The sequence below is a fragment of the Chiloscyllium punctatum genome, chromosome 7 (assembly GCF_047496795.1).
Source record: "Chiloscyllium punctatum isolate Juve2018m chromosome 7, sChiPun1.3, whole genome shotgun sequence".
NCBI classification, from domain to species: domain Eukaryota; kingdom Metazoa; phylum Chordata; class Chondrichthyes; order Orectolobiformes; family Hemiscylliidae; genus Chiloscyllium; species Chiloscyllium punctatum.
In genome coordinates, this window is record NC_092745.1 from 53,565,460 (window position 1) to 53,591,683 (window position 26,224).

Below are 26,224 nucleotides of genomic sequence, written 5' to 3' on the forward strand. Positions count from 1 at the left end.
TGGGTCCCTGGCGCTGTGAAGCAGCATTGCTAACCATTGAGCCACCGTGCCACCCTTACAGAATAAACATATCACATCTGAAGAACATCCACAATCCAAACACTGACACTTGCTTAACTACACCATCTGTGGGCAAGGGACTGCAGTGATGTTTGCATCAGCTATGCCATGAGAGATGCAGGCAACTGCTGGACTGATCACCATCTGATCTACCGTATCCAGTTTCGACCCAAAAGAGAGAAATAATGCTGCAATGAAATTGCCTTTCTAGTTTTTTTTCTGTAGGTAAATAGGAGCCAGTAAATGTGATGTAATTGGACTTTCAAAGGTCTTTGATATGGTGCAGCCTCAAAGTTTACTAAATAAAAGCTTAGAGCATAAGGTTAACTTATTAGCACCGAGGATTGGTTAACTAACAGGAAACTAAGAGAAGGTATTGTTGGGTCGTTTTTGGATTGGCAAGCTGTAACTGGTGGAGTGCCACAGCAATCAATGCTGAGGTCTTGGCTATTTGCAATCAATGTCAATGAATTTGATGAAAGAACCAAATGTATGGCTACTAGATGTGATGATCGCCTAAAGAGAGTATAGTGAGTCATGAAGAGAAGTTTAAAACAAAAAGTAAAGTAAGTAAAAGTTCCATAGTCTGGGAGAACCATAGAGTTGCTTTCTTATCAGATGGAAACAGCTGCTGATGTTATAACCTGAGAGTCACCACGCTTCAGGTGAGGTTGAGAAGGTGAGACTGTCACAGTAACCTCTCCTCGTGTGATTTGGGGATGCCGGTGTTGGACTGAGGTGTACAAAGTTAAAAATCACACAACACCAGGTTATAGTCCAACAGGTTTAATTGGAAGCACAGTAGCTTTCGGAGCGACGCTCCTTCATCAAGTGATTGTCTCCTCGTGTGGGAATTGAACCCACAGTATTGGTGTCACTCTCTGCCTCATAAACCAGCCATCCAACCAACTGAGCTAACTGATTCCTGTAAAAATAAGGAGAATGCAAAAGGATATAATTTGACGATGTAAATGGGCAAGTGGAGTATAGTGTGGAAAAGCATGAACTTGCCCATTTTGGCAGTAAGAATAGAAAAACAATACGTTATTTAAATAGCAAGAGATTGTAGAATTCTGTAGTCTGGGGATTCTAGGTGAACTACAAAATATTAGTATGCAATTGCAGGAAGTGTTTAAGAAGGCGAGGAAGGAATATTGATGTTTATTGTGATGGGAATAGGTTATAAAAGTAAGGAAGTTATGCTAGTAGTAGAAGGTGTTAATGATACCATATCTTGAGTACTCCATATAATTTGATCTCCTTATTTAAGAAAGATAATTGCACTAAATGCAGTTTAACAAAGTTCACTTGATAATTCCAAGGATGAAGGATTTATCTAATGAGGAAAGGTTGCATATATTGGGTCTGTTATCATTGGAGCTTAGATGTGATTTTATAAAAATATAAGACCCTGAGGGGACATAACAGGGTGGAGTTGAAATTATACTTTCCACTCCAGGAGAAAATAACTAAGGTTTAAAAAAAGTCTCCCATTTCTGATGGAGACAAAGAGAAATAGCTTTTCTCTGAGTGTCATTGTTCTGTGGATTTTGCTTCCCCAGAGAGCAGTGTTGGCAGAATTATTAAATATTTCTGAGGGAGAGAGATTCTTGATTAACAAGGGAGTCAAAGGTTGTAGGGGGTAACCAGGATATTAGAGTTGAGGCCACATACAGATCAATGAACAGCTTGAGAGGTCATATGGCCTAGTTCTCCAAATTTGTTTGTTTGCATTTACATTTATCTCAAATTCCAGCAGAAACTAGAAATTTGACAATTCAAGTTCAAGTGAAAGGAGTTTGTTTTTTTTAAAATTAAAACATTTTCTGTATGCGAACGTCACTGCAAAGGTTGCAGCTGGCTGTGGACAGTTAAGATTAAACCACATCCCTAATGAAGGAGTGGAGTCACATACACAGCGGTTAAGAAAAATAGGCTCCTTTCCCTACGGGACATGAGTGATCTATGGTTTCATGTCCACTTTTTAAAAGTAAACAAAATCCAGTTCTCACATTGCCATTGTGGGGCATGCATTCTCTGGACTGACTGACTGGAGATTCAGGCTACCACTCTGTTGGACATGTTCTGATGCTTTTTAACTTGAATTGACATCAGCAAGATTTCATTTTTGAAAATCAAAATTTCACAGTAGTTCCAAATATGACTCCAACTGTAAGCTAAATGACTTTGGATAGCCTTAATCTTAGAAAGTTTGTTCATGTTAATATTTAAATATTAAATTTCCCAAAATTCGATTACCAGTTGACTGTAATCTCCCTGAAGCATCATGATGCTTCCTTCTGAAGATCAGTTAAAATGTGTTGCAAAGAGTGCCAAGATGTATAGATCAGGAACCATTTATTTGTGCTTTTTTTAAATTATAAAGATTTCAATTTATATTTGTTTGGTAGTCCAGAAATTGAGTTTTACTGAATAAAATAAATTCTGAGGGAGGACAATATTGGTTGGTAGGTGAACTTTGATAGAGACTTTACCATGGAGAATGCGCCAGTTAATGATGACTTGAAATACCTGACAAGCATTTTTAAAATTTTAAATCAGACAGGTTGACTAAATGGTCAAAGTATGGTGCAGTGAAATGAACCAGTGAATGGCTGTCACCAAATTTCCTTAGTTGAAATAGACGTAGTGCATGTACATGTTCTTTCCATTGACAAAGATCAGAGCCCTGTCCGTTCATATGCAGCCTTCAGTATATGCAAGTGCACACACGCAAGTCCAACTGGCAGTCCTAAATTACACTGGTTGTCAGTGTAATTCTTCACAAATTGAGGAATATCACGGAAATGTTGTCCAATTGCAGAATCACATCTCATATTATGACAGTGTTGTGAGATTTCCAAGTTCAGGCTGGTTGATACCTTCCTTGTTGCAAACAGTTGAAGGGAAATGCTGTTTGCGGCTATCCACCAGTCTTTGGGGTGTACGCTGTATGTATCTGACAACATGTTGACACTGAAAATTGCCTACTGTTTTACTCATTTGTGACGTAGGAACCGTGTCTATTTGGCTTGTTGGCAGCATCCTGTTAGAGGTTGCTTCTCCACAGTCGCAGTATGAAACAACTCGTTTCACCCTTCCTAAACCTCTTGTTTAAAATTTAAACACCGCTTTGCTGTGACTATTCGTAATCATTGCTTGGTGCATTCTCCATGGCATCTCTACAAACCAGGGTCTACTTGCCAATGAGCAATATTCTGTTTAAATATAATTATAATTTCAACATCCTGTTCATGAAAAAGAAGAAAAAAATTCAAACCAGGATCTAATTTCCAGAGAAATATAAATATTCCAAACAAGTCTGCAATTTTCTAGTCATTCGATGTTACAAGTGCCGCACTATAAATCCTGATTATTTATGCTTAAATATTATGTTTCCTGTGTAATGATATCAGAATTAATGTGCTTAAGCCATTGTTCCAGTAATAAAGTGAATCAACTTGATTTATGCTAGATTGAAGTTATGGCTTCAATTTTGTATTAACACTGTGCTGGATGCACCACCATAAAGAGTATGGATTTGAATCTTTAATGGGAAGTCTGGACTCCCTCATTAATCTTCCTCACTTGTGCAAGCTGCAGAAAATAGTCGTGTTGAAAGATAAATTATACTTGATTCTCATTTAAATGTTTTTACTACCATTTCTAAAATACACTGTTTTGCCAAAACTTATGACTGATTATCACATCTTTAATTTCTGAAATAAATTCAGATATTTCAGTTCTAAAGTGGGGGTTAGAACTAAAGAATTGAAATTCCTCAGTGAATCATTGGTTACATCAAATAAAACTTCTAAACCCCCAAATCATTTTATATAGCTAACCCCAAGATCACATGATTGAAAGCATTTTGTGAAATCTGGAGACACTAGGGTTGGTGGGACGAGCTACTTACATTCAGTCATGTATGATCAGTAAAGTCTCAACTCATCATCTCAGTCCTGCAGTTGTCTATCTATTAGGTTGCCGATGTTAGCCGCCGTCTTATATTTTTTAAGTCACATCTCGATATCTTAGACACGTTTTTAGCCACGGAATTACTCTCACAAAAATAATTAATAACAGCTAGAAACTTAAGTTTGTTGGCTTGTCCGTCCTTTTTTTTTAGCTGTTCCATTTCTCTAATCCCTAAATCATGACTCTATTTATGTTGAGGTCATTTAATTTTAGACTTTAACCAGTGTTTTCAATGACTTGAACAAATAATGGTAGGATTTTGCTGCCAAACTAATAGACAGGCTGTTTGTGCTGTTATTTGTTTAAAATATATTGTACAGAAATGTTGTGTACCTTTCACTGGACAAAGCACTGGGAAAGGGTGACATGGAAGACAAATTTATAGTGATCATGGATTGCTTCTTAGAGCAGTAAATTGCAGAACCTGCCCAAAGACAAACTAATTTAGATCTCATAATGTGCAATAAGGCAGGATCAATAAGAGACCTCACAGTTAAGGGCCCTGTAGGAGGTAACGATCTCAACATACTAAAATGTCAAATTCAGTTCGAGGGAGACTGACTCTGGTCTCAAGCGACTGTCCTTAAATAAGAACAATTAGAGAGGTATGAAAAAGAGTTGTCTAAACTGGTCTCGGAAAATAGGCCAAAGGGAAAGCCAGTGGATATGCAATGACAGACATTTTAGCAGATATTTCCTAATGCTCAGCAGAGTTATTCCAGTCAAAAGGAAGGACTGATGAGAAGGATGAACCACAAAGGTGATCAAGGAAAATATCCAATCAAAACTAAGGCATACAAAGCAGTGAAAACTTAGTGGTAGGTCAGAGGATTGGAATTTTTTTTTTGCAATCAGCAGTGGACAACTAAAAATATCGCACAAGAGGGTGAAAATTGATTATAAAAGTAAATTAGTAAGAAAATGAAAACAACCAACAAGAGCTTTTATGACTATGTAAATATCGGGGAAGAGGAGAATGGCAGATAATTTAAACCAGTAATTTGTATTGGTCCTCAGGTTGGAGAACACTTATAAAGATCCCAGAGATAACAAAAAACAAGGTGTAGTGGGAGGAAAAATCTTGTAACAATACCTATTGTGAGGGAAATAGAATTTAATAAATTAATGGGACTAAAAGCGGACAAGTCATCAGAACTTGGTGGCTTGCATCCAAGGATTTCAAAGGAACTGGCTGCACAGATGGTGGAGGCATTGGTTGAAATATTCTAGAACTCACTGGGATCCAGGAGTGTTCCAGTAACTTGGAAAACTGCTGATGTGACAGCTGCCCAAGAAGGGAGAGGCAGAAAACAGGAAATTACAGGCTAGTTAACCTAACATTGGGTTATTGGGAAAATGCTAAAGTCCATTATAAAGGAAGAAATCACTGAACATTTTGAAAAGCTTAACACGTCAAACAGAATCAGCACGATTTTGTGAAAGGGGAATTTGACAAATTTGCAGGTGTTCATCAAGGATATAACGAGGAGAGTTGATGCAGAGGAACCGGTAAAAGTTGTGCATTTGGATTTTTGGTAGGCATTTGATAAGGTGTCACATAAAAAGTAGTTGCACAGCATAGGAGCTAATAGTATTTGGATAATCTATTAGCATGGATTGAAAATTGGTCAGTGCTGAGAAGACAGACTGGGCAAAGATGGAATTAACTAGTGGAGTTCCATGGATCGGTCCTTGGGGCTAATTATATTCTATCTATCTTAACTTGAAGGATGTGGCAGAGTGTAATGTGTCTAATTTAGCTGATTATGCAAAATTAGATGGGAGGGAATGTTATGAGAAGACCATGAAGAATCTACAAGGTGATAAAGATTGAGTGAGTGGGCAAATGGAGTTTAATGTAAGAAAGTGCAAGGTCATGTACTTTGGAAGGAAGAATCAAAAGGTAGACTATTACTTAAATGGAGAGAGAGTCCAGAAAGTGCAGCACAGAGGGATCTGTGCATGAAACAAAAAAAGTAGCTTACAGATGCACCAAGGAAATTAAGAAGAAAATTTGAATTTTGGCAATTATTGCTAGGGGTTTGGAGTTTAAAAACAAGAAGGTTTTGTTACAACTATACTGGGATTGGTGAAGCCATACCTGGAGCACTGTGTCCAGTTTTGGTCTCCATATTGAGAATAGGAAGTACTGGTATTGTAGGTTGTTCAAAAGGGATTTGTGAGGCTGATTCCTTAGATGAAGTGGGTAATTTATACGAACAGCCAAGCTGGATAGGCCTTTATCCATTAGAGTTAGAAGAATAAGAGGTATTTTCATTAAAACATACAAAATTTTGAGGGAGCTTGGCAGGCGATGCTGATAAGATATTTCCGCTAGCGGGGGAATCTTGAGTTAGGGGGCATAGTAACAGAATAAGGGGATAACTATTTTAAAACTGAGATGTACATGAATTTCTTCTCCCAGAGGGTCGTGAATGTCTAGAATTCTCTACCTCCGTTGTGGCAGCTAGATCACGGAAAGTACTTAAGGAGTGGAGTCATAGAGATGTACAGCATGGAAACAGACCCTCAGTCCAACCCGTCCATGCCAACCAGATAGATTTGGAGTTGATAGCTTTGTTTAGCTAGCAAGAAAGGGGCCTTGAGACCCAGATCGATCAGCCGTGATTTGTTTAAATGGTGAGGCAATATTGAGGAGCCAAATTACCGCTGTTTGCTCCTATTTCTTATGTTCTTGTGTGGGGTGGGTGTGCAGATATCCAAAATGTGTGATTTGTTTTACATCTCTGTGCCATTTTCATGTAAGTAAAACTAATTTTGCTGTAAGCATCAGCATTGATGCTTATTGAGCGCTGTGAATTTGCACAATACAGACAAGCTACATTTGCCACATAGATTTAAGACTTGAATTATTTGCAGAAGCACACCTAAAAAAGCAGCTATTGTTAATTTCTACCAAATAATTTCACTGCGATCAAAAACGGTCATTTAAAAAGAAGGAGTCTTATTCCTTCAAAGGTTTTATGTTTTTTTTTCTGAAGATCCCTTTGTCTTTCTCAATTCAGACTTTTTTTCCTTTTCTCAAGCATGATTTGACATTGAGATCGCGCCTTTTTTAGCTCTCACTTCTCAGTCCTTCAATTTCCCAGACTTCAGTCACATTGGTTAAGGAAATAGACATCAGTGTATTTTGCCTGGTTCCCTCAGGTTTCAGATGCTCTGTTTTCCTTATAATGTTGTTATTGGCTTGCATTTTAAGAAACTATAATCAAAACTACTTTCAACTGAAAGGTACAAAGGAAAGTGTCATTAAATCCCCTTCTATTGAAAAATCTGACTCTGTAAAATGTTCTGTCACTATTGAGCAAATTATTTTCTCCTGATATATCCTTCTTCTTCTTAGCTTGCTTTTTCTTCCCTCTGTGCTAAATACAGATGGGCTGTAAGTTTATACACAAAAGGAAGGGGAGTTTTGCAAATTGTTGGCACAAATTTTGAGTTCCAGATAACTTTACTCCAAGCATTTTTGCATTGAACGGCACTTGGCTCATTCATTAACATCTTATATCTAAATATAGTAATAAAAATTGTCGTCACTTTTGGTCTGCTTAAAAATCTTGGTGTCATAAATGTCCAGATAGTTGGTGGGGGCAACTGATTCCTGTCCTGTAACTTGTTGAATTGAAAAAAATAATTTAAATCTGAGGATTGGTGCAATATGTGTGAAGCAAACTGCTTTTGGGCGCTATTAAATCAAACACTTTCTGTTGGCATGTAAAGCTGTGAATATTTCCTGTGGTTCATAACACAGTGAGACAAGTTTATACCATTACAGACTTGCCAGTGTTGAGGTTAATTATTCTGTCCCACAGTTTTGAAGAGCAGTCATTAAATCATGAACACTGAATTTTAAAGTTATTATATTTGCAAAAAAGAAAATGTTATGGTTTAATACTCTTTACAGTGACTAATAACTAACGGTTAATTAACATGAGCATCAACACAAGTAGGCGAGTTCAAATGGTTTCTCAGATGTAATATGTTATGCCAGTGTAATGATACTGTGCACTATATGACAGATTGCATAATTTTACACTTACAAATTCAGACTCCATTGAGAAAAGAATTGTAAAAGTAAATCCATGTGAATTATGGTTCTGATCCTACATTTTTTTAAATAAGTCAGATAAATGATAAAACATGCAACCTATGTACGTAAAATTGCTAATCTTGTGATTTAATGTTTTCTACGATAGTGTTTGGCAACCATTTTTCAATGTTATTTTGTGTTTACGATTTCAAAATTAATTTCCCTTGTGTTAGTTCAAGTGGATAATTCCATTATCCCATGTGCTACTAAGTCATGCAGACCAGAAGGAACATGAGCTTAATTTCTTATTATGGTAAACTCTATCAGTATGGCAATAAGATGATACAATGAACCTTGGTATTCCTCAGTTAATACAAAAACAGTCAGTGTTTCCAATAACAGGAGGATTGGTGACGTTAATTTCAAAAGAATCAGTGGGAAATGAAAATGCTGGGAGGAACAGCGGAAAAGAATACCAAAATAGATTGATCTACAAAACAGCACTTTGTCATCTAGTAATTTGCCATTGTCCATTCATGTTGCAATCCAAGAAAAGTAACAGTACCATTATCTTCTCCCAAGCCAATATGCATGACATCACAGCACTAATCACTCAACCAGTTCCATTGAACAGGACATATTGGTTCTATCCCTGACACCATACTCCTGAAGTGACTGATCCAGTTAGGAACTCGGTTTGGCAGGAGAAGCCTAAATTGTCAATAGAAAGAGTCTAGAATGTTCTCAGTGTACCTGAAGAGGTCAAACATCTCCGCTGATTCACAGGAATCCCTGGCTTGTCACCAACCATGGTTGAAGGTTTATTTGAGAAGGCACTGAACACTGAGAGACTTCATTGGGTACATGATGAGGCAAAATTAAAAATTCAGAGCATATACACATCACCCAACAACTCATCTACTCAGCCTTTCATACACTACCTGTTCCACAAGTACCAGATCCTGCAGATCGTATACTTTGTTCTGAGATGGCTGATAAATCCATTGTATTAGAGTGGTAGCACATTATCCTTGATCCCATGGGAAGAAAATAGTCAACTTCTCAATTTTTAATCTTCTCAATCTTTGTGCATTTTAGTATTTGAGGAGTCAAAGTATAGAACCAAGGCCTTTATCTTAAGACTGTGCTGGAATTTGGATGTGTAGGAAATGATGATGAATTAGATCAGCAATATTAAAAAAAAAATTGTAGGTACTAGGAATCTGAAATGACAAGAGAAAATCCTGAAAACACTCAGGAGGTCAGACCACATCTGTGGGGAGGGAAACAATTAATGCATCATGTTCCATCAGAACTCCAAGAATATGGATGACACTGAAATTTGGCATCATCATTTTTAAGGTTTCAAAGTTTTACCATGTGCAAACCACACTCGGCACTGTATCATCATACCTTCAGTTGTCTAGGATTTATTCAGAAAGTGAGTGAAGGTCTGTTTTACTATACAACTGTCTGCAAGCATTTTTTTTTTTAAAACATTGCTGTTAATTGTTTATAACTTCAGTTCAGGATAATTTAATAGCGTTGATTTGATCCTTTTGCTCCACAATGAAATTTTTGACAAGTTTAATGCACCTGCATGTGTAGTGTGGAATAGATTCTATCTCTTTACTGTTAGCCTTGAGTTAATGACCGTTGCTCAACTCTGCAAATTTCAAGAAATTGCTTCATTTGTGTATTATTCAACAATTAAGCATGCTGCAAAATGTTTGGGCCAGTGTTTAACTCCACTCTCGCCCTTTTAATGATGTGTTCCTGCACTACTACTCATCCTGACCAGCTCATGATAAATTGGTGATGTTTTTGATTTTTTTTTGGTCATTCTCTATTAATCCAAACATTTTCCCCTCTCTTTTTTTTCCCCCTTTGAGTACTCATTCTGGATCTAATTCATCTTATTGCATTGTTCCTCTTTCTCAATCCTGAAATTGTTTTAGGTAAGGAGTTAAGCTGTTGATTTCATAGCACCACATAAGGAAAATCCTAATCTAATTAAGCAGAGTCAGAATGGCTTTACAACAGGGAATACGTGTCTGACTAATTTATTAGAGCTTTACGAGGAAATCTCAACCAGAGTTGATTAGAGGGAAGTCAGTAAATGTGTTGTATTTGGATTTCCAAAAGGTGTTCAACATGTACCTGTCAAAAGATTAAGTCATGAGAGTCCATGATGTTATGGGTAGTGTACTGGCATTGCTGACTGTCCAGTATTTATTACCTGTCCCTAGTTGTTCTTGAGATGATGCTGCTGAACTAGTGCAGACCAAATGCTGTCGGTGATGACACTGCCCTTAGGACAGAACCAAGATCTTGGCCCAGCAAGAATAAAGGAACTGGGATATATTTCCAAGTAAGGATGTTCAGTGCTTGGAGGGAAACTTGCAGGTGGTGGTGTTCCCAAAAATCTGTTGCCCTTGTCCTTCTGGATGGAAATGGTCATGGGTTTGCAAGTTTGTCTAATGGATTTTTGGTGAATCTTGTAGTGTATCTTGTAGATAATTCACATTGCTGCTACTGAGAGTCAGTAGTGGAGGGAATAGACGTTTGTGGATTTGGTGCCAATCAAGCAGGCTGTTTTGTCCTGGATGATGTCAAGCTTCTTGAATATTGGTTAGAACTGCACTCATCCAGGCAGGTGGGGAATGTTCCATCATACTCCTGACTTGTGCCTTGTGGACAGACTTTGGGAGCCAAGAGTGAGTTAGTTTTCACAGTTTTCCTAGTATGTTACCTGGTCTTGTAGCTACCATGCTTATGTTGAGTCCAGTTGAGTTTCTGGTCAGTGGTAATCCCCAGGGTGTTGATGGTGGGAGATTCAGTGATGATGAATGGCTTGCAGGGGAACTTGCTGTTCCCATGTATCTGCTGCCCGTGACCTTTGAGATAGAAATGGTCATGGGTTTGGAAGGTGCTATCTGAGGATCTTCAGTAAATTTCTGCAGTGAACCTTGTAGATAGTACACTGCTGCTACCTAGTGTTGGTGAAAGGAACAAGTGGATGTTTATGGATATGATGCCAATTAAGTGGGCTGCTTTGTCCTAGATGGTCTCAAGCTTCTTGAGTGTTGGTGGAGCTGCACCAATAGGATTCCATCCTATTCCTGATTCCTGCCTTTTCTATGATGAACAGGCTTTGGGGAGTCAGGATGTGAGATTTTTGCCACAACCTTCCTAGTCTCTGATCTGCTGTGTAGTCACAGTATTTAGCTGGTGAGTCCAATTGCGTTCCTAGTCAATGGTATCCCCCAGGATGTTGTTAGTGGGGAATTCACTGATGGTAACATCTTTGAATATCAAGGGTCAGTGGTTAGATTGTTTCTTACTGCAGATGGTGTGAATGCTACTAACCACTTGTCAGGCCAAACCTGGATATTGTCTCTACCTTGTTGGGTTTGAACATGGACTGTTTCAGTATCTGAGTTGCAAATGGTGCTCAACATTGTGGAATCATCAGCGAGCATCCCACTTCTGACCTTATGATGGGGGTAGGTCATCGATGAAGCAGCTGAAGATGGTTGGGCTGAGGACACTACCCTGAGGAACTCCTGCAGAGATGTCCTGGAGCTGAGATGATTGACCCCCAACAATCACAACTATCTTCTAATGGGCAGGAAACAACTATTAGGGTTATGGGGTACTTTTTCAGGTTGGCAAGTGGGATTTCACTGGGATCAGTGCTAGGACCACAACTACTACTCATATTTAGTAATGACTTAGAGGAAGTAAGTGAATGTACTGTCACCAAATTTGCAGAGAACCCAAAAATAACTGGAAAGGCAAATAGTGAGAGGATACAAACAGTTTAAAGAGGTAATGATAGGTTAGGCATGTGGGCAAAAAGGTGGCAAATGGAGTATAATGTAGGAAATTTTAAGTTGTTTACTTTGGAAGGGAGAACAAAAGAACAGAATGATTTAAATAGAGAAACAAATGCAGAAGCTGCAACACAAAGGGATTTAGGATTATTGCACGTGAAACATGGAAAGCTAGCATACAGGTACAGTAGGTAATCAGGAATGTTAATGGAATATTTGCCCATATTTCAAGTGGCTTGGAGTTCAAAAGTTGGGAAATCTTGCAGAAACTGCAAAGTGTGTTGGTGAGACCACATCTGGAGTACTGTGAGCAGTTTTGGTTCCCTTATTTGAGGAAGGATGTCATTTCATTGGAGGCAGTTCAGAGAAAATTCACTAGAACGATCCCTGATATGGAGGATTGTTGAGAAAATGCTGGACAGGTTGGGACACCACGCATCAAAATTTGGATGAATGAAATCTGGTGTCTTTGAAACATTATAAGATTCCTCAGGGGCTTACTCGCATGGATATAATTACGTTTTCAGGTGGAGGAATTACTCGTTGCTTCATTCACTTGGCCCCTAACACAACAATGCTTAAGGGTCATCATATTTCTTTTTGCATCTTATTTCATCAGTGTTGCAAATTATAAATGCTGCGGTATAAATAGTTAAATTTTAAAATAGGGATAAGAATTGAAAATATGTGGTGGGGAGTGACTTTAGCACATTGAGTGAACGTTAGTGTTTGTTTATTGGGAATTCTTACAAAGTATAGTCTCATGACGTGTTAGGGACTCTGTTGGGTCAATTTCAGCAGAGATTCTCTACTAAATTGCCAGCAGAAGAGCTATCCGTGATATGGTTTTAATTACTTACATTTTATAGTACTTTGGTCAAAGGTTATCTCTTTATCCTTGTAAATTACCTTGTCATGTTAAAACATCTCAAGTTACTTGCTTTTTAAGAGACCGTTTGCTTATCAAATTAAAATGGACACTCCAAGAAACCGAACAATGATTCAGTTTGCTGGTCAGAAACAGCATAGATGTACCCTTCCTTAAGAGACAATCCCAAAAAAGCACAGCAGTATTCAAAGAGCATTGAATTATGTTCAGTTTTGCACTGTCCTCTGGGATTGTGTTTAAGGCCTTCAGTCATGAGAGAGAAAGGGCAACTTCCAAACGTCAGTCTGGCTGGATGCAAATCCAGATGCCCAAGGTGAACAAACATCATTCTAGCTTGCTGCTAAATCATTTCTTTAAAAACTTAGAAATGGAGAATGAAAGAGGAACTAATAGAAGGACTTTGAGAACTGAAATTAATTTTGTAGAATAGTGGGTATTTTACTTAACATCTCTTAAACCTGCTACCACAGGGAATCAAATTAAATTGACTGGAAGTCGGTGAGTCTTAATTGTCAGCAATTAAAGAACCATTTAGACTTTCACTTTCTAAGCTTCATTGATTCAAATGTAATGTTAGCAGACTTGCAAAAATAAGAATGTAGCAATAAGAAAAGACCATTGAACTAGCCCTGTTGATTTAAGTCCTTGTTGTTTCACCCACAGAGATCACTTTCAGTTCCCTTCTGCTCTGGCGTCAGGCCTCTACCCCCCATGCTGAATTTGAAATATTTCCATTTCCTTTCCCGAGTACTTCAACTGAGTCTGCATTGATTATGCTACATGGCAGTCTGTTCCATAAACAACTTGACAAGCGAACAAGTTAGTGCTGAAGTCAACTTTACCATGATCCATTGTTTATTACTTGCAAGCATAATTCCTTTACAGCCGCTCTGTGCACTCTCATACTTCGTAGAATCACGTATACCCTTTTTAAAATCCAATCTAAGAACTGATCTGAATCATCTTTCTAGGTAAGTGGTCTTAAACATAAAATCATCTTGCCCTCCTTTGACCTGTTTTGCACTGTTTTCATAACCTGGTTACCAAAACAAAGTGCTCCATTTTCCATCTTATTAATTTCCCAATAACTATACATCTCAATTCTCTGAATTGCAATCCAAATATGTAATCAGCAATCATTAGTTTGAAATACAAGGATGCTTTCAATGTCAAGAAATTACACTTGCAGTTTCATTAGTCTATCTTTATTTAATAAGATCGACTTAACACCCTATAATGAATGTGAATACAGTTGTGTTTCTGAATTTTATTTATTTCTCAGAAATCTTTTTTAAAAGTCTCATTTAGGCTCAGACTTTTGTCATGAATAGTGTTGAGCCTCTTAAGTAGTGTTGGAGCTGCATTCAGCCACACACTTGAATGTTCAGTCACTCTCCTGTCTTTTGACAGTAGAGTGTCTTTGGAGAGTCCGCTTAGAAGTTACTTGCTGCCGTCATTGAACCACTCTTGTAATACTAAGGTATATGTATGGCTGGTCAGATAGTCCTGTTTAGTTTCTGGTAAATGGCAACCCCCAGGATATTAATGGGGGACTCAGCAATAGTCATGCCCCTGAATGTGGCAATACAGGTTTATAAAAGGGGCAATTGTTTTTGGCAAATTTATTAACGTCTTTTAAGGATGTTATAAGCAGGACAAATAAAGGGGAACCGATAGTTTTGTAGTAGGATTCCCAAACAGCATTCAATGAATTGCCACCTAATTTGCTACACAAGATAAAAGCTCAAGTATTGGATACAATGTGTTAGCAAGGGTAAGGGCCATCTAACAGGAAACAGAGGTCTGTGGAAACAGGTTATTTTCAGGTTGGCAAGCCATAACTAGTGGAGTGCCTTAAGCATCAGTTATGAGGCTCAACTATTTACAGTCTAAAAAATTTGATGGACAAAAAATTGTGGGTGGCACAGTGGTTAGCACTGCTGCCTCACAGCACCAGAGACCCAGGTTCAATTTCCGCCTCGGGCGACTCTCTGTGTGGAGTTTGCACATTCTCCCAGTGTCTGCGTGGGTTTCTTCCGGGTGCTCCGGTTTCCTCCCACAATCCAAAAATGTGCAGGTTAGGTGAATTAGCCTTGCTAAATTGCCTGTAGTGTTAGGTGAAGGGATAAATATAGGGGAATGAGTCTGGGTGGGTTGCACTTCGGCGGGTTGGTGTAGGCTTGTTGGGCTGAAGGGCCTGTTTCCACACTGTAAGTAATCTAATTCCTTTAAAAGGACCCAGTGAATTGTGGCAAAATTGAACAGCAATCTAGTTTTGTTCAACATATCATTTTAGTTGCGTGACACTGTAATCTTTTGCTGTACATTCTGTGTCTTTTGATCGTGCCCCACAGCTACCTATGAAGGAGCAGCACTCTGAAAGCTAGTGCTTCCAAATAAACCTGTTGGACTATAACCTGATGTCTGATTTTTAACTTTGTCAATCTCTAAAGAGGCAGTCTTCCTTTGTGCGAGGTATGACTTCAACCAGTGGAGTGTTTTTCCTGATTCCCACTAATTTTAATTTTACCAGGCTGCTTGAAAGCCATACTTGGTCCAACGTTATCTTGATCTTAACAGATGTCACCACCAATTTCCCCCTAGCGTTCAGTTGTTTTGGCAGAATTTGAGGCTGACATGAGGACAGGAGCTGAGTAACACTGGAGCTCAAATAAGCATTACTTAGCAGGTTATTGTTAAGTGAGTGCTGCTTCATAGTAGTGTTGATGCCCTTTCCATCAATTTACTGGTGATTGCAAGGAGACAGATGGGGCAGTAATTGACTGTGTTAGATAGGTCCTGTTTTTTGTGTATGGGACAGGTGAATGACTGTTGTAATTGTTATGGAGCAACTTGGTTACAGGTACAGCTAGTTTCAGAACATGTTATTAGCAATCTTACTGGCATTTGTCAGAGTCTATCGCCTTTACAGAATCCAGTGACTTCAGCAATTTCTTGATATCATGTGGACTGGATTGAATTAGCTGAAGACTGCATCTGTGCTGGGCTGCTCCAGAAGAGATGTATTATCTACTCAACACTTTTGGCTGAGGATTATTGCAAATACTTCCACCTTGTCTTTTGCACTGTTGTTTTGGACTCCATCATTTTTGAGGATATTTGTGAAGCTTTTTCCTTCATTGATTTGTTTAATTGTCTATCACCATCCATATTGTATGTGGCAAGACTGCACATCGTAAGTCTGATCCCATTGATTATGGAATCGCTTAGCACTGTCTGTCAAGTCAAGCACACAAGCAGTCAGTCATGTGTGGTACCTTGATCGGATTTTTAGGTATGCCTGGTGTTGGTCCTGGCCTAATCTTATGTACTCATTTAATCAGGATTGATCGCCAATACACCATTTTCTAAACGCGACAAAAGTACAAGATTCTGTAGCTAATTTTTAAAAAAGTATTCTTGTTCTTTTTTGTTATTTTTTTCATTCAGTCCATCTTTCCCTCCCTTTATTTCTTTTTCTGATTCACCATTTTCCTTTCCCTCTGTTCATTGTTACCTTTTTTTCATTTAAAAAAATCATTGATCATTATATTCGTGAGATCCCAGGTATACTATTGACACGCAGTACGCAGTGTCACTGCTCATTGTTCTTTGTAGCAAATTGCAACACAACATATTGTGGAATCTAAAGAGCAAGAAGAAAAAATCTAATTCCTGCTGTTTGATATTGAGTGTGCCATTCCAGTAACTTCTGGTCAAGTCAGAAGTGTGGCCGTTGAGCAAGACACTGGTAATTTATGAATTAAACTGGAATCATCCAGCTAATTCAGTGTTTATGTTTTCCCTCCTTTTATACAGTGAGAATTGACTAGCCACCAGTGTTTTGAGATCAGCTTTATTATTGGAGATCATCGAAAAATCAACTGACAGTATTTTACGTTTATTTGTGTTGTTTCTTTGTTTTCCTTCTGGAGAAACATTTGTTAGCTAGATTCAGTTCAAACACGTTTTAACTAATTACTAAGTGCAGTGACTGACTTGTGATGTCATGAAGTGGCAGTGAGTAGTGAATGAGCTAATAATGGTGTAGCAAAATAATGGCTTACAATATACTGTTGTGCTTGCACCACCATGAAAGTTAATCTTGTTAAGTAATGTAATATGTAAGGTAAATTTGAATGTTTGCCTTTCGAAAATATCCAAGTAATTTTGTCTTCAAAAATGTTATTCTTAATTGGTATGTAGGTGGTTAATTCCATGACTAATCAGCAATCTAGGATTACATACTGGCAAGAAGTTCAGTGGTCTTCTGGTCATAAATGAAGTGGGAGTCAGGGGATGGTGGAAACAAAAGGTGCATGGATATTACTAATAGAAGGCCAGTTTTAAGAAACTTTGAAGTAATTGAGAATTAACGATTTTTCTTATTTTGTTAGTGTCCAGAATCAAGTGGATGAAGTTATTGATGTGATGCAGGAGAACATCACTCGAGTGATTGAACGCGGGGAACGACTTGATGAACTACAAGACAAATCTGGTAAAGCCAGTTGCTTGCTTTATTTGCACTTCAATTTGGTGAGGAATTAACTTACTGCTGTATCTCAAACACATCATTTAAGTACCTGTTTCATATTGATAAAAGTGCCTTAGTTCTAATCTCTGGTGTAATTCCCTCACTGCACTGATTAACACACTGTTTGCCTCTTAAACTAGTTACCTTGTTTAATGATGTGGGGGTCCAGGCCTTTCACAGTTTCTTGCATATTACATGGAAAATATCCTTTCATAACATATGTTTAAGCTGAAGTGGAGCGTAAATGATAGTTATATGCAAGTAAATGCAGTGTTTGTAAGAATGTGAATAGGCATTCAGTTTCTCAGGCCTGTTCTACCATGTAATTAAGTCATGACTGATCTGTACCTCAACTCCCAACTACATACCTTTGATCAATTTTCCTTAAAAACCCTTAACTGAAAAAAAATCTGTTAAATTCAGTAACAGAAATTTCAATTTATCCTCAGAACCCATTGCCTTTTTGGGGCAAGAGTTGCAGATTTCCACTGCCTTTGATAGTTGCAGAACAAGTTGTGAAAGCAGTTGAAAAGATAAACAGGATCTTGAGTGTTCTAAAACGTACAAAATAAGGAAGTTATGAGAAGCCTTTACAAAACCTTGATTTGGCCTCCACTGGAAAAAAGTGTTCTCCAGCTCCACCCCCCCCCCCCCCCCTCCCAAATCCCTGGACAGTGCACTTTAGGGGGAGTTGAAGGCTCTGGGAAGGGTTCCAGACTTATTTATGAGTGGTTTCAGAGATGAGGACTTTCAGTTCAGTGAATATATTGGTGAAGCTGCGGTTGAAGAGAAAAGAAAGTTAAGTAAATCACAAAGTCAAGATAGTTGGAGAAAGAAATTATTCCTATCGGTGAAACGCAGATTTAAAAGAATCGGCAAGAGAGAGAAAGCAAAACCTTTTTTGCACAGCAAGTGGTTACAATTTGGAATTGACTACTTAAAAGGACAGTGGAGGGAGTATAAATCTTTGTTTCAAAAGAGCATTGAGTAAGCAGCTGAAAGGAAAACAATTCCATTCCATATGGAAAAGGCTGGTGAATAAACCAGCTAAATGGTTGTTGCAGTGAGCTAGCAAGGACTCAGTGGACTAAATGGTTTCCTTCTGCACTATAACCAGTTATAAAACTGCTCTGTGAACTGGCCATCATAAGTTAACCCTTTTTGTCCTGGAATAATTTAGGTAAATCTCCGTATTTGAGCTTGTTTGCTGCTACTTCTGAACTCAACTAATTTGTCGTATTCCTGCATAGGAACAGTCCTAATATGAGCCCTTGCCCATTCATAGCTTCTCACCAATTCCACCATCAATATTACTTCCGTCACAAATGCCCATTGTTTTTATACCCTTCAGCCACTTTAGTATTAATTCCCAAAATATACAGTGAAGGTCTGCAGCTTTGGTGTTGCTTTGTAACCTTTTGTGTGAACTTTTTCAGATGTATTTAGCCCATCAAAAAGCAATGCATCACAGAGGCTACGTTTCCCGCCACCAAAAAGTCCAGTTAGGTTGTTATTTGATGGCAAGTTGTCAAGTTTTCTCCTCTTCAGATGTGATATTTACAAAGTTATTGCTGTAATAACAAATGGAAAAGCACTGTGACTTAAGATGAACAGAAATGAACAATAATTGAAATGATTTTTTATTTGAATGTTAAGCAACAGCTAAACCATTTAGATTGTAAATCTTAAGTGATGGGATTTAATCCCTATTTTGAGAATGAGAAAATATATGGATAAATGATTCTTCAATCTGGAAAAGGAAAGAAATGCATGTTTTTCACTTCACTTTACTGTAAACAACGTTTAGTGTAGATTCTGAATAAGATATTGTTGATTTATGTTGCCTGGGAAAGAGAACTATTGAAATTGTGATGAAGTTAAACTAATAAATGCTATTTTCCTGAACGGAGGTTGGAAGATAATGATCTGTTTGTTTCAGAACAGTCAAGCATACCTATTTTCACATAGTTGTGTTAGTCACATCAATTGCTCATCACGTCATGGATGGGATAGTTTAGCATTGGCAATCCACTAGTTATCTTTCAAAGGTCTCCACATTGGTTGAATCTATCCGAAGTGTCTTTTCTTCTCTGAAGAAGTGTTCACTTCGGTTCAAATGGTTTTTATGTGTGCAATAGGATACATAAAGTGTAAACTATATAAAGAGCTTGTATTAATTAGTCAGTTAATTAATACCAGAATTTATCTTGGATTGCTGTTGTAATTTAGAGATGTTCTGACAGCCCAAAGCATAAGACCTGCTGTCATATTGCCAGTTACATGATTCAAAAGGCTATGAACATGCAAACTTGCCATTGAACATTACAAACAAAGTACTGGAAATCTGAAATAAAAGCAGGAAGTACTGGAGAAACTCCTCAGGTCTGGCAGCAACGAGTATGGGTAGAGACTCGATGAATGTTTCAAGACCAATATAACTCTTCTTCTGAACTTTTTTGTTTCTCTCTTCACAGATGTTGCCAGGCCTGTTGAATTTCTCCAGTATTTTCTGTTTTATTGTCTTAGAAAATTGTTGGTTTGAGTCAAAACGAAATTATTTGCCTGTAGTAAACAGGACTGATCTCAATTGTGAAGTGAACTGTCAAAATAACTAAACACATGCCAATATTTTGCTAATCATAGATCAGATTATTCTATCCTCCTCAGCTGAGAAAATATGCAACATGGCGGCAAGCACTGTTAGGAAAAACTGAGGACGAAATTTGTTCGAAAATCTGTAATCACCATGACTATTGTCTGTATCCTTTTGAAACTGTATGACATGAGGTTTAGTAACATTTTAATGACCTATTCTTTATCTGAATCGTGTAGCACCCATGTCATCAAAACTACTTCTACCTCCCATATTACTGCTCTGATGCTTGTCAACGTGTGGGCATTGTTCCACAGACTGTGTGTTCTACTAGTGCCCACTGTGGAACATGAGCAGCATTTCCACACTTCTCTTCAATCCAGCTGTAGCAAGTACTGAACCCAGATATATCAACTTGTATTTTGATATCTGGCCTCTGGATAATTTCAAGCACTTTACTTTAGCTAGCATTAGAAAACTGCTTGTGCTATTTCTATTTGAATTATTCATTGACAATTAGCTGAACTGTGGTAGAGCAGTTCTAAACAGTCTACTGTCCTCAATTTGTATAATAATGTAATAGTGAGATTATAATGGTGATAAACTTCAGATATGATGGGTTTTTCTTTTGGGAGGAGTGTGAGTAAGTATCAGCTTGCATAAACAAGGGAACACACGGCAGAGTGCATACTTCTGTTTTGCTGTGTTAACTTATTGTTATTACAGTTACGTAGCTCTTGAGACATTTTCTTCCTCATTGATGCTTTGTAACTTCAAAGCTGAGATTATTTTTACTTAGAATCATCATCTTGTTGAGGAAACTTCTGGTTCATCTATATTGAACAAATTGCTCTGCAAGCACTGCCCCTATTTTCCTTGCAGTGGTGGAATTTGTCTACAATGTTCTAAGTAAAGCAGCTGTCAATCTGAGAGCCATTTCTGTTTTTCTGTCAATTTGACCTATCTCCCAATTTTAAGGGATCGTTAAGATTCCAGTATCTGAATCTGCATGTCCATTAAAAGCTAAGCGTTTTTTTTTGTGGACTGTTCCCTATCTGCTTATCAGGTTTTGTCAAAATCCAGCCTTTGGATCTTGAGAGACAAAACCGAACAATTAGTGGCAAAAACATTACCTCTACCTGCCTTCAGGTTTTACTGGATATCCAGCTAACAATTACCTGTCCAACTTTACAGTCTTTGAAAGTCACTGAACAGCATTTGATTTTCTTTCTACCTATCTTTTGTAGACAAAGTCCCAGAATTCAACACAGATTGCTTTGTGGATAGCTGCAACCATAGGTTTCTGAGGACATTGAGGGGTTTTGACAAGTTTAACAATTTGGACATGAAACTGTCCATAATTTGACTCTTTCAACCACTACACCAGATATGGGGTTTCCAATTCCAATAGAATTTTAATTTTTAATCTTTCTGCATTGTTTTTGTTAACAACATTGCAGTTCAAAATGAATTTTTAATAACACAGGAGGGGAATAAAAGCTAACTTTAAAGTGGTACATGATCTGCATTTATTATCAATTACCTAACCTCCAGGTTCACTGGAAGGGCTTCCTTGAAGCGTAGGCATCATTGTGACGAACAATAGTTTAATTGTAGAATTTGGATTATTGATCAGATTTAAACTGACTCACAGGCTTTTAATCTTTTTCATTTGTGTTTAAACATTCTGCCTTGGGCCTGTTTAATTTCTTTTGCAGAAAGTTTGTCTGATAATGCCACGGTTTTCAGTAACAGAGCAAAGCAGTTACGACGTCAGATGTGGTGGAGAGAATGTAAGGTGAGTGATGTCGAAAGTTTGCAGGTATATGAAAGTGACTGGACTGGAGATAATTGTTGAGACAAATGTTGGGGAAGGCTAGGATAATGAGTCGTAGGCTACAGGGCTTACTAAAAGGAGAACTTGGTCTCTCCAAAGAATTTAGAGTCCTTTGTCCCAGCCCATGCTAGTTGCATGTCCAGGTATGTTGATAAGTATTTGTATTAAGATAGTTCTAAATAAAACATTCTTTGGGGAGATCTAATAGAAACTTACAGGATAATACATGGCTTGGAAAGGGTGGACGGTAGGAAATTGTTTCCGTTAGGCGAGGAGACTAGGACCCGTGGAGACAGCCTTAGAATTAAGAGGGGGTACATTCAGAACAGAAATGTGGAGACATTTCTTCAGCCAGAGTGTGGTGGGCCTGTGGAATTCATTGCCGCGGAGTGCAGTGGAGGCCGGGACGCTAAATGTCTTCAAGGCAGAGATTGATAAATTCTTGCTGTCACAAGAAATTAAGGGCTACGGGGAGAAACCGGATAAGTGGGGTTGAAATGCCCATCAGCCATGATTGAATGGCGGAGTGGACTCGATGGGCCGAATGGCCTTACTTCCGCTCCTATGTCTTATGGTCTTAAAACAGCACAGCAGAGTAGCTGAAAGAAGGCAAGTTCTAAAATTATGCTGCAGAATGTATTTTGAATTCATCATGAAACCTCCTTAGTGTTATTTTGCTTTGCTTTTACTCTTTGAAAAAACAATACCGCTCCCATTTCCTTTGACCATTGAACCTGATCTGTTTTGGCATGTCTAATTATTAAATAATGATTCGGGAACTTGGAAGAATCCATAGAAATAATTGAGTGCACTATTTGTATGAAGTAAATGGATAATTAAGTAACTCGTGTCATCATGTCAAGTTACCTTTCAATACACACACAAAAGGAAATGGAGTTTTCAGTAATGTGGACATTTTTTGGTAACAAAGTATTTTCCATTCATGAAAGTCAAAGATGCAACATAAGTGCATTGTGGTGTGTGACAATCTGTGGTGCTGCTTTTCAGCTAAGGTATTAAACTCAGAGGCAGACTGCCCTCCCAAGTAAATGTTAAAGATACCATTCAAAGCACTATTCAAAGAAAATAAAGGAAATTCTCCCAGATGTCCTGGACGTTTATCTCTCCACCAACTCAAAACAATAGAGGATCTGGCCAGTTATCTCCTTCTTTGTTCACCTTTTGTAAATTCAATTCCACATCACAATAATAACCACACTTCAAAAGTACTTCATTTGTAAAGTGTTTTGAAGCATCCTGAGCATATAGAAGTCTGCATAATTATTTATTTCAAATAAAGCCACAGGTTAGACAAAGAATGTTCAGTTTTGAAACTTTCCCATTTTTGACCTTTGTCAAGTAATCTTTTCTTGTGTTACATTTCCGCCTGGTTAAGGGTGGAATAAAATGCAGTGCTGATGTCCAGTGAAGTTGCATTGACTGTCAACATTCACAGTATGACCTCTTATATGAGGATTAGCCATTTGAGAGAGACACACTGCAGAAAGCTGAGTAACATTTCCTGGAATCAATCGTTTTTTTTCCCATTATTTGGATGAAGGTGTAGCTGGCTAAGCAAGAGCATTTATTGCCTATCCCTGATTGTCCAGAGGGCAGTTAAGAGTCAAGAACATTGCAGTGGACCTGGAGTCACATGCCAGACCAGTCAAAGACAGCAGTTTCCTTCCCTAAAGGATGTTCGTGAAGCAGATGGGCTTTTCTGACTGTCAGCAATGGATTCATGATCGTTTTTAGACTCTTAATTCCAGATTTTTTAAAATATTGAATTCAAATTCTGCTATCTGCTGTGGCAGGATTTCAACCCAGGTACCCAAAAACATTACCTGGGTCTCTAGATCAGCAGTCCAGTGATAATACTAGGCCATTGCCTCCCTAAATCAGTCTGTAGCAGGATACTGTTTTGTGTTGTATTTGAAAATAAAATTTAATGTGAGATGAATTTCTTATTAGGTACCATTTGCATACACTTAGGCAAAATTATACAGTGAAGCAACAAATTAAAGACAAGTGTTTGTGGTTAAGTTAACTTCCTCAAATAATTCATATATCTCAAGTTTCATTTTATCTATATATAAACCAGATAAATGTAATCTTATGAAATTATAAAGGAGCCCATAAGCCAAAAATGAACCAGTGTTTTAAACCTTTATTGGCCCAACATAAATAATCTTTAATTATAGGCTCTGGAACCAGGTATGGATGGTAGAGGGCAATGTCTACTTCTAAAAAGCCTAATGAAAACAGATTTGACTGTTCAGAATTAACTATTTGAGCAATGAAGCTACAGGGCTGCACTCTTGTGTAGGTCACTGTGATAACAACCTTTGATATTAACAATTTTGATATGTGTGATTCCATGTAAATAATATTTCTGGACATTTTAAAAAATTTGCATTTTGAAAAATTACAGTTAACCTTCCTTGGAGGATATAAAGTTTTGAAGGTTTTACCTTATCTATTCAGATGCATATATCTAAAAAATATATGTAATGGAAACCAATTTAATTGCAAGCAAGATGGCAAATAGAAAAATTTTGTTTAATTGTTGAAGTTTCCAGTATTCGGATAAATTATGCAAAGAATAACTTTCAAAGAATTTGATATTTGTTTTTTATTTACAGAAAGGAATGTAATACAGAACATAAAAATATTTTAAGTGCTTTTTGTTACTTAATAGGATTAAACTATCTTGTGAATTAAATGTAAGACAATTTCTCTTTTTAATACATTTCAGTAATTTTGTAGAACTGTTGAAAGAACCACTGTTGTTTAAATTTTGTTTGAATTAGACACTAAAAATGACACAACTCTGATTTTCAGAATGTTTAGCCTCTAAGTGCACTGCGGCTTTTAAATGTGAAACTGAGTTATTTTAATAATAGAAGCGGTGAAAGCCCTGTATGTTTAGAATGTGGGTTGTCTCACCCTGTTATCTAGAGGTTATGCTGTAAACAACTCCATGAGTCAAATTGTGGCGAATCATCAACATCACAGCCCAACTGATCTACAGCAGTGTTTATACTTACCAGGTTTATGTGGTAGTTAAAGCATACTTGCCTCTGAGTCAAATGGTTGTGCTGAAAACAACTGAAAACAAAAAATGATGGAGATTATAGCAGGTCATGCAAGTTAATGTTTTGAGTCTACATAACTCTTCATCAGAGCTTCAAGTCCAACTTGAGTGATGGAGAATAAAATTCTAGGCTGACTATTCAATCCACTACTGAAAGAATGTTGCATTGTTGGTAGTGCCAACTTTGAGGAGACAAGAAACTGAAGTTTAGGTTCACTTGGAGGTCACCACTGATGATGTTACCTACCAGGTAATGAAATGCCTGGATATCAAACCTACAGCTCAGCGAGCAAACCTACACCCTAAACGTCAACCTGAGCTACAAACCCTCACAAACCTTGCGAAGAAACAGAAGTTTCATCTCTGCTTTAAGTGAATATAAAAGATCTCCTCAAACTAATTTTGAAGAGGAGTAGAAAAATTATTCTTCATCTCCGAGCCAATATTTTTCTTTCAATTGAAATTCTAAAAAGAACTGACTCAATATTATCATGTTGCTGTGGGAGCTTGCTGTGTGTACATTTGCTGTCAAATTTCCAACATTACAACTATACCAACAGAGATTTCCTTAAACAAGCGCAGCGAATGTTGGAGAAACTCAGCAGATATGATAGGTTCTGCATCTTTTTGAAGAAGTGTCTTACCAGACTGGATGTTAACTGTTTCTGACTCCACAGATGCTGTCATACCTGTGCTGAGTTTCTCCAGCATTCTCTGTATTTGTTTCGGATTTCTAGCATCTGCAGTATTTTATTCAAAAGTTTCCTTATTCTGGAATCAGCCAAATTTAGGCTTGTCTCAATCCATCCTGTTCAGCCTTGTATGATTTTAAAGACTTATTTAAATTTTCCCTTTTCCAGAAAAATGGTCCCAACCTGTTCAATCTTTCTTTCTACCTGTCTACCTAATTCTTGTAAATCTTTTCTGTACTTTCTGCAGTGCTCCAGTCCCCCTTTGTACCATGGAAACCAGAACTGTGCTTAGCACTCCAAATATAGTCTATCCATGGTTCTTTATAAATTTAACATGATATTCCCTCCTTTGGCAATGTAATTTACTCCTCTGGAAATAAACCCCAAAATTCTTAACATTTTTTATGGTCTTACTTTCATACTTTTACTGAATTGTGTTTCTGGATCCTCAGATTTATTACTTCTGTATTAAAGTTCTCTTGAAGTTACAACCTGGAGGTTACTGAGCAGCTGCTTACAAGATATTGTCTTTAACATTGTGTACATGTGTATCCACACAAAAACATTTAAAAAGTACAAGACAACTAAGTGAACAGGCTGCAAACAAAGAAGAAATGCTATTCTTTACCAAAGTTAGTGTACAGTTTTCTGATGAAAACA

General features: G+C 37.7%; 1 protein-coding gene across 3 annotated transcripts in view; it reads left to right on the forward strand.

The window, feature by feature from the left end:
* vamp4 (vesicle-associated membrane protein 4) overlaps positions 1–26,224 on the forward strand; it is a 59,645-nt gene that overhangs the window by 25,310 nt on the left and 8,111 nt on the right. For all 3 annotated transcript variants that reach the window (XM_072573556.1, XM_072573554.1, XM_072573557.1), the window contains 2 exons: positions 17,212–17,312; positions 21,660–21,739. In XM_072573556.1, coding sequence (XP_072429657.1) covers positions 17,212–17,312; positions 21,660–21,739 — 181 coding nt within the window. The remainder of the gene's footprint in view (positions 1–17,211; positions 17,313–21,659; positions 21,740–26,224) is intronic.